The sequence below is a fragment of the Lepisosteus platostomus genome, chromosome 8 (genome assembly GCF_059453375.1).
Source record: "Lepisosteus platostomus isolate fLepPlt1 chromosome 8, fLepPlt1.hap1, whole genome shotgun sequence".
Lineage (NCBI taxonomy): Eukaryota > Metazoa > Chordata > Actinopteri > Semionotiformes > Lepisosteidae > Lepisosteus > Lepisosteus platostomus.
The window spans coordinates 53,723,574-53,739,359 of record NC_142618.1 but is presented as its reverse complement, the minus strand read 5'-3'; the positions used below and the strand labels follow the sequence as shown (position 1 = coordinate 53,739,359).

The window sequence follows — 15,786 nt, the reverse complement described above, 5'->3', positions numbered from 1 at the left end:
TGAACTTTTTAATGAATGAAACACAATAAAATGAAAATTTCCAATAACAAATAAGTTATTAAATGTATAAATGTATATAATAATACCATTTGGACACTCTGTTGTAGGTATTACAGTTGATAAGTGCAACTAAATTTCCATTAATTGGCGTAATGCTAACTTCTTACAGCTTCACATTTAATATTATCTTAAGTATATAAGCAAACATTAAATTACAACCTTAATATCAAGGGAAAGTAATACAGTATTTTTCCACAAAGCAATACTAGAAGATGTATTTACACTACCAAATACAATGTTTTTGGTATCTGTACATGAATAAAATATATTCATGTCAATGGTCATTAGGACCAGAGAGTAAGTAGCTATAAATGTGCTTCTGCAGAAGGGAGGGTAAGAGAGTAAGTAGTTATAAAAATGCTTCTGTCAGCAGTGTAGGTCTGGGCAATAGTGGAGGTTTGGGGTGATATCTTATTTCGAGTCACAAAGCAAGGCTACCCCCCGCAGTGTCCAGTGGTCTGGAACCTGTGTTGTTTTCAGGTACAGAGAGAAGATGTAGGTTAGATCAGTCCTGCGTGGCTTCTTGTACACTGGACATGAGTACATGCTCCCCGTCTGTCTCTTTGGGTCTGGGGGGGATGAGGTGCTGATGGCGTAAACATGGACCACTGGCAGAGGAGTAAAAAGGACCTACAAAACCAAAATTGAGGATTAACAGTGTACTTCAGCACAGCAGCCATATGCCACACAGAGTTTTAAAGGACCCCCTGTGCTTCACGGTGCTGAATTAGATCTTACTGTACATCCTGCAGGATGTCAAGTAGTGGCCCAAGCCATGTACAGTATGCAGCCATATACCATTATTGACTCCAATGCTAATATTTTATCTCTTATTATTTTATTTATGTTTTATTTATTATACCAAATTGTTCCTGCTTTAAACGTTTAGCGTGGTGTTGTTTGAGTTACTGACAATAAAATGTTCTGCAAAGTAACTCTCTAGAAAATGCCAGGAAATATTTTTATCTCAGCCTGCTTTGCTTGGATCAAAGTCAGGACTATGTCTCAGTTTACACATGCCATGTGCATGGACAATACCTGGATGGTAGGAAACAAGATAAGCACACCACAAGAAATTGTCAGGTGGTTGTCTCACAAATCAAACTGAGTACACTGCTTGTTGTTAGACACTCATAATGGAGCAGTGAACATCCTATCCATTGGTTTTAATTGGATTATGATGTCAAAGATAAAATGTAAATAAAAGATTTCTGTTAAAGAAAAGTTCAGTAAAGAAATCTTAAACAGCACAGAAATTAGGCATACCAAAATCAGCAATTTGGAATATTACTAATCAGCTAAGACTGGGTTGGTCAAGACTGTTTTCATCATCAGGTGCAGGTGTTAACCAGAGCTGTCAAAGAAAGCCCTAAAACAAGTGTCAGTGAAATTATTTAGTACTGGGATAATGGTATTAAAATTCTTAGTTTGCAGTAGAACAGAATTACAAAACCAATTTAGAATTAGAGGAGCGGAAGAATTCTGGAACAGGCTAAAACCTTTTAGCTCAGTAATGAAAAGGCTAAGGGGTGGAAAGAGAAAGGAACTAAAATACTTCACAGAACAGCACCTCATCTTCAAAGTATAGTTGAGGAAATATCATGGACGAAGCATGCATGTCTGCCTCTGGAACTGGCTTACTCATCTTTATTAATGATATAAATAATGATGGCAGCCACAGAAAAAAAAATCTGTTTACAGAAACATTTTGTCTGCTTACTGTATGCATTAATAATCCTCCCATACATATTGCCACTATACCATGCAGTATGATAATGACCCAGAATGAATGGACAAGGACCAAGGAATCAGAAAAAAAAAGTAGTAAAACTAGTAAAACTAGTAAGAGTACTAGAACTAAGAGTAGTAAAACTCTTAGACTGGCCAGTTAAAACTCCAGTTTGAAATCCAATTGAGCATGTATTTTACATGAAGTAGTTCAAGTAGGTACCTGTGTCAGCATGCGTAGGCTGCAAAGGAACAAGTAAAGGTCTATTCCATGCTGAAAAGAGAAGAAAGGAAACCCAACGTTTCGGCTGTGGAGCCTTCTTCAGGTGATATTTTATTTATAGTTTTTTGGCTGGCAATGATCCTCCCTTGAATAAAGATACTGTTATTAATTTCCAGGGTAACTTTGGTTTCAGATGTCTTTCTGCAATAGATGTTGAGAAACCCTTCTTTGAGAACATTCTCACACCTGAGGAAGGCTCCACAGCCAAAACAATGTGTTTCTTTTCTACTCTTTTCAGCATGGAATAAACCTTTGCATATATTTTACATGCTGAAAAAGGTTCTATAACCGAAGAAATCCCCAACGTCATGTCTCTCTTTCTACCTCAAGCTCCGCATCTCAGGATTCATAGTCAAATGCATTTCCCAAGCCATTCTAAAGCCTTATAAGGATGAAAGGATCTTACAATCCTTAAGAGTAACAAATAAGAATTTCCCATTTGTATAACATGATCAAGATGAGAATCTAGCACATTCTGTAGGGAAATGGTATTTCAAAAATGGTTTTTGATTCTGTGAAAAGAAAAAGCCCTCACAGGGTTGTCTGTAGCCATGAGATTCCCACTGTTTTCCTGTCCTAAAATGTAATTTAGCTATGAACAGCTCCCTTTTTTGAAAGACAAGCTTTCTCTACTTTTTTAGAAACATTCTGAGATCCGTTTTTCGTAGCAGAGACTCACCTTCGGGGAAGACTCAATTAGTTTCGTGTTGCGACGGTCCCATCCTGCTCCATCCAGGAAGAGCCCGTAGATATAGACTCCTCCAATGTCGGCAGGCGGAGGAGCAGTGACATCCTCCTTCATCATCCTGGTGACATCATTGTGCAAGATCACACTGTCCAGGGCCCAGCCTTTGGACAAATTCATTCGTGTTGTTTCTTGTCTCATTGCTGTCAAGAACCCCTTTAAAAGAGTGTGTACAAAGAGTTAAACATTAGAACTGAAAACAGGAAAATGACCAGCACACTTAGTGGACATAGAGTTGTATTTCACGTTTTTCACTTAAGCAGCTTACTTTCTGATGAATGTGGCTTTGAATATTAATAGTGGGCAACCAATATGTTGCATTCATTATTTTATACTATAATATTACTTCACATGAAACTTCAGCCATAACCGTTATTGTTATATTAATCCTGTAAATTATCTAATAATGCAGAAGATTTTTGTAATTCCATTGTACCATGGAGTGGACAGGAAGGAGAATGGAAATAACCCTGAGCTAGAAGCTCAATGAACAAAACTTTTTCAGATGAAACATGAAATAGAGAATTGCCACAAACAGCTTTTTACTATCAGTACAGCTGCATTAAATCTATGAATGGCTACACATCTGGCCAATTAATGTAGGACTGCATACTGTACATTTGCAAAGCCATAAAGATAGGAAATTAGACAGGCATAAATACAAAGAGATCAATGTTGACATGTCATGTCTTTTACCAAACCGCTTTATACCATATGGTGTCGCGGGAACCTGGAGCCTATCCGGCTAGCAACGAGCGCAAGGCAGGGTACACCCTGGATGGGGCGTCAGTCCATCACAGGGCAAGTGCAAGCCAATCATACATGGGGACAATTTGGAGGCCACAGTAAAGGCTGAGGGGAGAAATTTGGCCTGGACATTGGGATAACTCCCTACTCTTATCGAGAAATGCCCGGGGATCTTTTAATGACCACTGAGAGTCAGGACCTTCGGTTTAACGTCTCATCCGAAAGACAGCGCTCACTACAGTATAGTGTCCCTGCTACTATACCGGGGCATTAGGACCCACACAGACCACAGGGTGAGTGCCCCCGCTGGTCCCACTAACACCACTTCCAGCAGCAACCATAGCTTCACAGGAGGTCTCCCATCAAGGTAATAACCAGGCTCAAACCTGCTTAGCTTCAGTGGGTAGCCAGTTTAGAGCTGCAGGGTGATATGGCTGCTGGCTACTAATGTTGACATATATATTTACATTTCTGTACCTGGTCCTCAATGCCGCAAACGCACGGCGTCAAGATCTGGGCCCATCTTTATTCTTTTAAACTGTTAAGAGCACAAACTCATGTATCATTCATTTTGTTCTTCCTCATACCTGAGGGTTGAAGAAGCCTGTCATCCAGAACTGATTAGGCCGGCCATTAAAAAGCCATGTATGGAACTGCTGGTTTCTCTCCAGGAGCTCGGTGAACCAGAAGCCCAGGGTAGCTGACTCCCAGGAAATCTTTTGCCATAGTTTAGGGATTCGGGCATCATACATGTTGTCCAGGGCATCTCTCAAATCCTCAGACATTATAATAGTACCTAGAACATCAAACGATTAATTACTAATGACATGCATATAGTCTCTTTTAACTCTATTGTTAAAGTTAAATTGTCATAATTGTGGGATGGCCACTTACAAATTGGCAATATACATTGACAAATACAGATTATGGTGAAATATAGAAATATACCTTCCAATTGTACCAAAAAGAAAGAAACTTTCAACAAGTAAAGAATAAGAAAAAATACATTCAAAACGCACACCAGTTCCTTTAGCATTCAACATAATGAACAACCAACCAATAAGAAGTAATACCTTCCTAAAATATTGGATAGGGATGAGCTGTTTCCTTTATTTTTTGCTTGAGTTTATACTGTGACTTGAATTGAGTGGACAGCGTTAATGTTCAGGGCACAATTTTTCTCTTGATGGTTTCTGCCAAGTTGGCAAAGGCATTGAAACAAGACCTTAAGTGAGCAATGCCAATGGTATTTCAGATGGCAAATAATAGTACAGATTGCTATGACACCACATAGCTACAACATAGTGGTAAGATAATAAACAAACTACCTAGGAGTTTAGAAGCCTTATATTTGAGCTTTTCAGTACAGTGTTGATCATCCTAGTTATTTCACTTTTATGATTGACTGGAGACAAACCTTTAACTGTTCAAAGCTCTAAGTCTATGGGACATTAGAAGATCTAAAATATTATGGGTTATGAGCATAAGCTGTTAATTTTAAAGAAGTGCTTTTTGGAGAGAACATACTAAAATACTCTACATGCTGTATAATAGCCTGTTAGATTTTGACTCTTTTTGTTCTTCCTAGTGAGATTTCAGCCTTCAGGAATCCCAGCCTATTTCTCATGACTATCTTTCATACATAATAGTAGTAAAATCCACCGTTTAGTTCAATCTATAGTAATGAATCCACATAAAATGATCAATTTAAAGAAATTTAACTCTCATTTTATCACGTACACCCATGAATTGAAAAATCGCTAATGCAGTGCCCATCTATAAAGTGTACCAAAAGTGAAACAAGTAATTATAGACTAATAAGTCTGACTTTTATTATACAGTATATAAGATTATGGAAATAATTAGAATTAAATGGGCAGAACATTTGTATCTGAATAGGATTTTAAATGTAAATTTAAAAATGTAGGTCTTGCATATCTAACTTATTATAAATTAGGGCATTTTAAATAATTAATATTAGTAAACAAACAATTCTAGTAATCTGTAGGACTTTTTCCATACAACAGCACAACTCAAGTCTATCCCAAAACAGAAAACAACAAAAAGGATGAAGTCAACAGATATTAAAAAATATGAAGCATTATTGATTTGGTACACCAGCAATACAATAGTTATTAAAAGTAATCCATCTTTGATATTTAAGCAGATTTAAGAAGATAGCTATGGTGTTAAAACCACTGGTACAAAAGTTAAACATTGACATGTTTCTTAGAACTAGTGATTTCTACCCTTTCAGTGAGCAGCATTAGGAAGAATGATCATACACAGCAGATCCTGCCAGTGGAAACAACAACAACAAAAGCAACAATAACGATGATGATGATGATGACGACTTAATTTAATGATCAAACAGTACTTCCTAACACAGAATACAGAGTACAGTACATTTCATTGCCATTGTTATCTTGGGTGAAGACAATATCGTAGCCTAAAAGCGGCAAGCATTTACCTGTATATAAAATATAAAGGGAAGAGGATGTGAAATCTGCATGACTAGACAATGTCATTTTAGAAAAAAAAATAATTGTGTGGTAAATTGCATGATTAGAAAACGTGGTTTGCAAAATTAAGTTAAAACAGGGTACACTGATGAACTCAGAAAGATATCAGTGAAATCCACAGCTTAAGGCTCTTTCTTTGCCTGGATCGCATCTGCAAGCCCCTTAGTGATTCCGAACCTCACCATCTATTGCCAGCTTGAGGTCCGTGAGAGTGGTGCGAACTCTACCGATGATGCGCTGCATGCGATCAATCTCTTGCCTCAAGAAGATGTTCATCGGCTGAAAGAGGCCCATCTTCTGGAGGCGTGCTTTCACCTAAAGTACAAAACACGGGGAGCAGAACAAAAGGTCTTTTCTTCTAAATTCTTCTTGACACAAGAAGAAATAAAGAGCATGCAATGCTGATGTGGATACTATGATTTCCATAACATCTACCACAGAAGCGCCCTTGAAGTGCCTTTTGCAAACAGATCAGAAATTGTACAAATTCCAATCGTTCAGACAAATAAAACAAGAAACAAAATAAATTGTTAAAATTTGTCTTTAAATTGTTGCGTTATTAAAGTGTGTCTTCAGCCTTCAATAATCGAAGATGGAGTGTCTCTAAAGAAAAAAAAAACAGTTCCACAGCCTGGTAACACTAAAGCAGAAAACCCTCTCTCCTTCCCTATATTTAATGAGTTCTACATGTCTCCAGCCCTTCAGTGCCTCAATCCATAAAACATTGTAGGTCTCTTTAAAATGCCATCACCTTTGAAATGTGTTAGACCAGTCCAACTAAACTGATCATTATCAATTAATTTAGTTAAGAATTTAGATGGTTTAAAACCCTGAGGACACAGCAGCTGCTGGGACTGTGTTTTGCACCACTGCTTTCAATCTATCATCCATTATGAAAGCTGGAACTCAATTAAAAAAAAATCAAATCAAATTTATATGAGAAAGTGAGCTTCACAAAACAATTACGAAACTTTTAAGAAAAATGTATTTGCTACTAATCTCACTTCCAAAATTAAGCCCTTCTTATAATTGTGTACTTTACTACAGTATACGCCAGTGTGCAATAATCTCTAGAAATGTAAAATAAATTTAATTCTGTTAGCACAGAAGATATAGAAGAAACAGATGTAATGAATTATTCCATATTTTGTGCATATTAATTCAGGCTTAGTAGCCATGGACAGTTGTTTATTCCAAGATACATAAATAAGTTTGTGTTGCTGGTCAAAGTCAGCTACAGTATGTCACTCTGATGAGCACTAATACTGTAAGTGTGAAACAGCTGTCTGTGACTGCTAACTTTGACTTTATTTTCATATGTATTATTTACAAACTACAAAGAAAGCAATATCATGTAACAATGGATATCATATTGCAGATACAGTAAGTGACAGACAAAATGTAAGAACCATTGGTGAATGATGCACTTAGTGAACAATGAAGTTAAACTGAAAAATATCACAAGGAAGATTTGTTTTTTTATGACTTGGCAAAATATGATTGCTGTGCTACTGCCATTTTTCTTTCTCAAATTTAGATTTTAGAAAAAGAAAATAAAAAGATAAACGTACAGAAGGCTACAGCTGTTTTATTTGATTTTCTTCAGACCAAGGAGAGCAAAGACTCTTCATGTGGTAAGCAGAGAAAACCCTCTGTGTATGGTTAGAGCTTCTTTAGGAAAAAAGAGTCAAATTTGACTAAATAAATGCTGATGCTTTTAAGTAACATTTAATGGAATCTCTACCATTTTACACTCATGTTCTGCATCAATGTTCTTAATTTAAGGAAGTGATTAATCATGTTTTTTCCACCAAACCAAATATATTACATACTATTTCTTTTTCATCCCTTACCACAAAGAGTATAAAAACTGTGAAACAACTTTCTTTTCTGAAACAGCTATTGGCAGATTATCAGGCAGTGCAATCCACTGTTAGGAGTCCTCTTGAGATTTTATCATTCTGAAGCCTAACCTCGTGCGAGATGTAGTCAGGAGGAAGTTTTTCCAGCATCTCGTCAGCGAGTCGCTGTACTGTGGCCTCCCGAGTCTCCCCGCCTCCACCCCCACTGTCCTTGGGCTGGATGTTCACTATGGTGTTCAGTGTCTCGTTTGCCATGTTGGTCTGATATGTTATGTCCGCATTGGAGTGGAGACCAAACACCTGTCCAACATATTGGGCATTAATTTAGCAGGACTCTCTTATCTATGCAAACAACATCAACACACATAAAATAAAATCCTCAGACCTCAAAACTGATCTGCATTTGCTTACAATACTTATAAGACTTTAAAAAGTGAACATCTTGTTGAGTCAGAGATTATACTTCACATCTTTTCACAAGCAGCTTACAGTACACGCACTAATGGAGTATACAGTATGATTTGGCTAATTAAGCATCATAAACTAGAACAAAAACATTTCTAGCTGAAGTGTAAATCCCTGATCTACAATGCAGAAGTGATAAATATATACTGTAAATACATATGCAAAAACACAAATATAAAATAAAATACTTTTAACTGATATTTGATTTTCAGTTTGAGCATTTAAGACCTGATAAATTCTTTAAAAATTACATTATCAACAAAATGAGGCTTTAAAGTATATTTTGCACTTTTATTGTAAATAAATTGAAAAGGAAGGGGTGCTATCAATAAAAGAAAAGAAAGGTAAGGGGTGCCATCAATAAAATATGTGGTTGGTGTGCAAAAATGGTAGGTTCAGACAAGATGGAGATTCTTGTCAGAACTATATTCCTAGAAGGCAATGAGAAAAGACCCGCTGTCCTCAGTCACCTGACATATTGATGGAATACAATTGGTCGAGTGACTTTTAAAACCAGGAAGCTGAGGCTTTCGACGGTCTATCGTTCTCTGTCAGCAAAATCTCTGTTATGCAATTGCACCAGAGGAATATGGGAAAAGAGAAAAAGTGATCGATTGAAGAGTGTGGACAATTAATTGTGGGTTTTTGGAAAAGGTCTCCTGGCAAAGAACTTGGGTTTAACAGAAGCTGGTAAGGAGCTTAGTTTCCCTGTTATAATCATAGACAAGTAATGTGAAGAGGTTTACCTTGTATTTTATTTTTGTTTGTTGTAAAAGTATGGATAAAGACTTTGATTCTTTGTTAAAGGGCGGGGGGTTCATGTACAAATTTCCTTGAGGCATGTTTCCAGAAATATGATTTTTTCACATCAGGTAAATATCTTAATACCACAACAAATATTATCGAATCTCATACTTGATAGGTTAAAAATAAAGGTACAGTAAATCTATGTAGTTCTGAACAGGGGAATTCTCAAAGGCACTGAAAGCTAAATGGATTTCTTCATAATGAGCTCTTAAACATGAACCTGAAGACATGAGTAGAAACTTTGTGGAATGTATTAAAAAACTACAAGCAGAAAGTAAAAAATATTTCAAGGGTTTGTGGGAGTCTGGAACAAGATACTAGGTCATGTTATTGAAGCTGGTACCTGATGTCCATTAAGAAATGTCTGGGTGAGATAACAAACATGCTAAAAGTAGCCAAATAATCTCTTGTTCTTTGTAACCTTTCTAATTCTATCAGTCCTGACATCTGCTCGAGTACAAGAAATTTCTTAGAAGGTTAAAAAAAGAACTTTAGACATTACCAATATGAAAAAAATAGCTCCCTTCCCTAAATTTCATTTAATGCCCATCAGTCTTTAGTAGTAGATTTCAGTTCAGTTAAATCAAATAGAAAACCATTAACTTTAATGGGGCTTTTATTGGGTTGTACAGTAGGCTTTATGTTTCTCTCATGATCTTTTCTCTATATTATTTTTCAATTTCTTGCTGTATACCCCATTGTCAGGTGAGCTGCTGGCCCTCTGGAACTTTCCAGCCAGATACCTGGTCTCCTCAGATCAGGCTGGCTCTGAGCTAGATAAAACTGCAGCTGTGTAAACACTTTCATACCCTCTTCTATCTAAGCATCCCATACATAATGGTGTGTGAGGTGAAAGAACAAACTCCATTTTGCCTTCCTAAGACACTAATTATATAATTCAAGTAGGTAGCTGCATCAGCATGTGTAGGCTGCAAAGGAATGAGTAAAGGTTTTTTCCATGCTGAAAAGAGAAGAAAAGAAACACTATGTTTTGGCTGTGGAGCCTTCTTCGGGTGTCATCCCTTCTTGAAACACTGCGTTTCTTTTCTTCTCTTTTCAGCATGGAATAAACCTTGACTTGTTCCTAATGATAAAATTATTGAATTTGATTTTAGACCCCCCTTGCACAAAGCGAGATGTACACATAAAAAGGACCATCAGCAGCTTACCTCTGGAGTGTCAACGAGAGGGAGCATCTCGATGTGCACAAGGTAATCCTGCACGGTCTTACCCTTGGGGATGACATAACCCTTGTAGAAGCAAAACTTGTCGGTAAACATGTTTTCCCCGAACCAAACCCGTGCAAAGGTGTTGAGCAGATGCTTGTCCATGTCATCAGTGACTCGCCCCCCATACTGCACTTCTCCCAGCATGTAGCGCAGGCAATTCCAGTTAACGCCCCGCTTGATGTCCATATCATCCAGATGGTTCTGGACAAATTGCACACTGGCTGTGAAGTCAGCTTGATTGAACTCATAGGGAATATTCCAGCCCAAGGGACCAAACTTGCGCCTCTCCTGCAAAGTAACAGATATTTTATTTACAGTTTGTTGGCTGGCAGTGATCCTTCCCTGAATAAAGATACTGTTATTAATCTCCACTCATAAAAGGCTGGTGAGTGCAGCTAAAGCATCTATTTGTTACTAAATAGTGACAGTAAGTGAAAAATAAATCTGTTATTACAAGATAAAGTGATTTGCTGACTTAGACTAGAGAGTGTGCTTCAAAGTTTCAAACAGAAAAAAATGTTGAAGACTTCACTGGTTTTAAAAGAGAGGCAACAACAAATCACTGTGATGAACTTCCTGTAGCTTTAAAAACTGGAAAAAAAGGAAAAGGGCAAACATGACACAGGTTTGGTATATGATCAGAACGCTGAAACAATCAGAGTCCTACAGTATATCTCACAGTATTCTTAAAACGTCAGTTTTCAGTACCAGCTGTGTTTAGTAACATGTACACCTGGATTTCTGATTCAGAGGTCACTCCAGGAATGGTTTGATTTTGGAACTGAGGTTGCCTTTCAAATTGATCTTCCCATCATAAGGGCTGGTATCAGAGTCTAGACTATTGGATACTTTCATTTCTGCTGTATTAAATTAATTTATTTAATTCTGACCATGCTTTTTATTTTAGTATGATTCATAAATATTTAACAGTTATAAAAGGTTGCTTTTCACATCCTATTTATAGTGAAGCCTGGTGATTGAAAGTGGACAGACAATGGATAGCTTTGAAGCTATTTTCATAGTGAAGTACTGGAATCTCTCACTTCAAATTCACTGAAATGCATATCAAAGACAGCCTAGGCCAAACGGTGGAGGAAAATAGGAGCAGTAGGTAGGGTAGGTCTCCTCATACAGTATCTATCCCTGAAGTCTGAACTCAGCAATAGCAAACTTGCAAACTACAGTATGTCTACATAAGAGTCAGAGGTAATTTAATTAAAAGGATCAAGCTACTGTATCTGTCCAAATAATTGTTTACTTGAGCAAACAGTATCTCAGATGAAATAATAAGTAGGGGAAACTGCAGTGTCAAGAACCAGGGTTGGAATGCCCCAAGTATAAGGTTTGGTTTGATCTAAAATCTGATTCTCACCTGCACTGTGGTATGAAGGAAGCCAACAGCATACAGCAGAGGTTTCCACTGAGGCAAATTGCTGATCTCCAGCTGCTCCTGGGTCACACTGCTGTAGGTTCTTTTCAGACCAGCTTTCACTCCTGTACACACACAGTATCCATTTAAAGCTATAAAGTGCTATATTACATTTTATTCCAGTAGTACATCAATCTGTATCCTTAGTCCTGGAGAGTCCAACTACTTCCATTTTCATAGTGTCTATAAAAATTATGTTAGTCATGGCAAATTCAGTTAATTGGATCAATTAAATAATTCAGAGCTAGGCAAGAATTGAACTCTCCAGTACCATATTTGCATCCCACTGCATCTGACTGACAAAACATATTGAAATGTGATCACATGCTGTTCATGTTTATAATATTTAGAGTCATAAGCATACGTGGGAAACATTTTATTGAATACTTATTTTCAGAGTTAAGATAAATCATAATTAGTTATGAACAGAATACAATTCAAGGACATCTGCAAAGCAAATAATAATTTTAATATTTTGAAAAGCAGGTTTGTGAAAATGTATTTTAATTATGTCTGTTCTTCTCACTACGACTGCTATTGCTCTCTACAGTCTTTATGCTAGATAATAGTTCTTTTGACACTAATGCACACCCCTACAGTATATTAAATAATCACACTCAAAACTAAATGAAACTGTCTATATTTTCCACAGTAAATTATATGTCAGTTTGAATGTGAACCTGCAGAAGAATGTACAGCAGAAGGCTCTCTTCTGTTACTGTTAAAACTGTTGACAATTACTTCTGCTAACATCTCTGCAAACTGCTAACAACTTCTATTTAGCCTTACCTTGTGGGGGTTCATTGGTGAATTTGATGGATGACTGCAGGAGGTTGATTGGGAATTTTGGGTGCACCTCAGTAGTGATCCACACTCTGAAGCCTTCGTGCATGCCCTCAGCAATGGTAATAGTATCCAGCAGCTCTTCCAGGAAGTCCAGGCCCAGATGGCAGTTCTGCAGGAGTAGCCAGCCCCCATCAGCCATGCTCTGGTTGAGCAGCCTTCGAGCATGCACCTCCTGGCCTTGACCCATGGAGATGGCACGACATGGTGCATTCTAAAGGGAGGAACTCATGTGAGTGTGCATAACAATGCATGCCAGGATAAGTCGCTATGGAATAAGGGATAGATGGTTAACTGTATATGGCCAAAAGTACTACAACTCAATATGGACAACATTATAGTTTCACTATCATTTTAACAGGTCAGGAGTAAAGACTACATGTACTGTATACCCATCTGTAGCTTTATGCATTATTAAACATTATTAATGAAAGTTTACCAGATCCACACAGCCTAATAAGTAAGTAACTCCAAGCTACTGGACCCAGATCGTTCCATGTTAAAGAAAAATAATGATTAACTAAAATACAACATTAATGTTTGTTTTGTTTTTAGAATTCCCTTTGCATCATACTGTACATGCTCATTGAGAGTTCTCCTCTTGCATAGAATACACAAGACCGAATCACTATAGTTAATGGGTTGGAAAAAATCAAAAGCATTTTCCCAGTGATATAGATGACTTTCTTTTCTGACAAAAACATTTTAAGCTTTTTTTTATTGGTAGGCAGAAATTTAACTCTCCCCATATTTCAATTGAGCAGTCCTGTGTGACTGCCTTAGGCTCTGTCAGATCAACAGCTAATCTAGTCACTGGTCGGCCCCTCATGCAGGTCAAATGGATTGTCTGAACTGCTACTGACCCTGGCCTGCCAGGCAGTTCATCGTGGGAAAGCAGTTTTACACTCTGATTGTTGGGGGAATGTTTCTACACTGTGTGAATGTCAGACAGTTTTTTTTAATTAGGTGAATGATATGTTTAAAAAAATGTGTATGCATCATTTTGTAATTTCACAACATGGGACAACATAGGATAGGTCTGAATACTTTTGCAAGGCACTGCACATAATGCCACCATACAGTTTATACTCAGGGAAATCTAATAGACGAGTTGTAACAGAGGGGCAGTTAAAGACAAAACTTTTCTCCTGGTCACCTCTATGTGACAGATACAATAAGTCATCTAATAGACATTTTTATCCAAAGCAAGTTAGACTAGAAGGTGAAACATGCATCGACTGTGGCTGAAGGTCAGTGCACAAGGAGGTGAAGTAACTTGCTCAGGGTAACAAACAATACGTCAGTGGTAGAAGCAGAGCATAAAAAAACAAATATGTTTTCCTTACTCACTGGATAATCTGTATTCTTAGATGAACAAGTACAACACAAAGGTTTGGTTATTGAAGAAGACTCAACAGCTATTTTTTAATTTCTACTCCCTAGCTGAATCTCATCTATATGAATGTACTGTATTGTACCACTCCATTCCTCTGAGATGGACTACCAGGACTGTGATTCTCCTTTACCCCTTTATTCATGGGGGGAAAAAAGCTATACTGTACCTTTTTTCTCTCTACCGCTCTCAGTGACAAGCATATTAATTAAGGTCAATAACACCCCTGTGAGCTTGCAACTCTGCTGTGTGTCTCTCCCTCCTTCTACACTTGTCTAAACATACTGTATATAGGGGAAGAAGAGTGGACCACAACATTAGGTCTCCCACAGCTGCTGTGGAAAACACAGTGCTCGTACAGTGTGTGCAACTGTTTATTACTAAATTCTAAGGCCCACCTTTTCCTTTCTTTCTGCCATGGCTGACATTTTCTAATGAACAATATCTTACACCAGCCTTGCAGCTTGGATCATGTTTCTACCATCTCATGATGCGTGTTTGATTTTTATTTTATATCTCCTACAGAGCCATGGTCCCTGTTTCTGGTAGATTGATCTCAGTCTACCATCAGTCTTTCCTCTACTAGAGAACACATACTCAGCCTCCTTTGATCACATCTCTAATTTAATGCATTCATCACAGGGCTTTGATTAGTCCCAAGCATTTAGCACAATTAAGAGGCGACAAACTGGTATGTTAGGCTTACATTTTTCTGCCATACAGGAAATTAGGAAAGAGAAAATGAACTTATTAATACTGAGTCAGGAGCAGGTGGATGAATTTATGAATGCCACTAACATAGAAACCTTTCTGTCAGGAAGTGGAACCATTAAGTGTAGTTAGAGGTTTACACTGCTTGTCAAATCACAATTTTAAGCAGCATACTGTATGTATTTTAATTTTAAATTAAAACTGGCCTCTTACCTTAGTTTTGGAAAGCCTCTCAATGTTTTCTGTGGGGTCAGAGCCCATTGACAAGAAGCAGACCATTGGAGTTCGATTGTCACTTTCTGCCCACATTCCTTCCATGTCCAGGATCAGTCCTTCTGCATACCTGCTCCCCATGGACTCTGCGATATAGTGACGGGCCTGCAGACCACATAGACATTCTCAACAGCCCAGCTTAATCTACAGTTCAGCATACAGTCATCACAGGCTGAGGTGTGTCCTTTCTTCCTACAATTCTTCCCAATAACAAAATATACAATATTACACTAACTGATGCAGATGCATTGACTTATTTATGAAAGGAATCAATTAGTAGAGGAAGAGAATGTTGAAGTACAAGTCATGGAACGCCAGTGGAATTTGAGAGGGTCTTATTGTTCATTCAGAATAGAATAGAATATTATAAATGTAGAAGTACTGTATCAGATTTCTTGAAATTAAACTGTGACTTTTAATTCTTTGTTTTCATCACTGTATTAGTAAATTGGGAAAACTATGTGGCTATGATGGACAAAGCAATAATGTCATGATTACCAATACAAACAGTTTGACTGTAAAGCAAACAACAACAACTTAGACTTTGCTGTCCTGATACTTTCAGTGAACACTGTATAGTCTTCTTATTTTGCAACTTTACAGATTTTTATTCAGAAACAGCCATGGTTTAGAGTATGAGGAGAATGCAAGCACATATTGACTGCAAGAAAATACATTAAGTGACTAAT

The 15,786-nt window shown here is 37.4% G+C and overlaps 1 protein-coding gene across 1 annotated transcript in view; it reads right to left on the bottom strand.

Moving 5' to 3' along the window:
- Positions 1-87: 87 nt before the first annotated feature.
- dnah5l (dynein, axonemal, heavy chain 5 like) overlaps positions 88-15,786 on the bottom strand; it is a 150,447-nt gene continuing 134,748 nt past the window's right edge. Inside the window, exons 69-77 of the mRNA XM_088643938.1 lie at positions 15,038-15,202; positions 12,667-12,934; positions 11,821-11,942; positions 10,389-10,736; positions 8,059-8,247; positions 6,268-6,400; positions 4,151-4,359; positions 2,751-2,972; positions 88-690 (exon numbers count right to left, since the gene is read on the bottom strand). Coding sequence (XP_088500064.1) covers positions 472-690; positions 2,751-2,972; positions 4,151-4,359; positions 6,268-6,400; positions 8,059-8,247; positions 10,389-10,736; positions 11,821-11,942; positions 12,667-12,934; positions 15,038-15,202 — 1,875 coding nt within the window. The 3' untranslated portion in view covers positions 88-471. The remainder of the gene's footprint in view (positions 691-2,750; positions 2,973-4,150; positions 4,360-6,267; positions 6,401-8,058; positions 8,248-10,388; positions 10,737-11,820; positions 11,943-12,666; positions 12,935-15,037; positions 15,203-15,786) is intronic.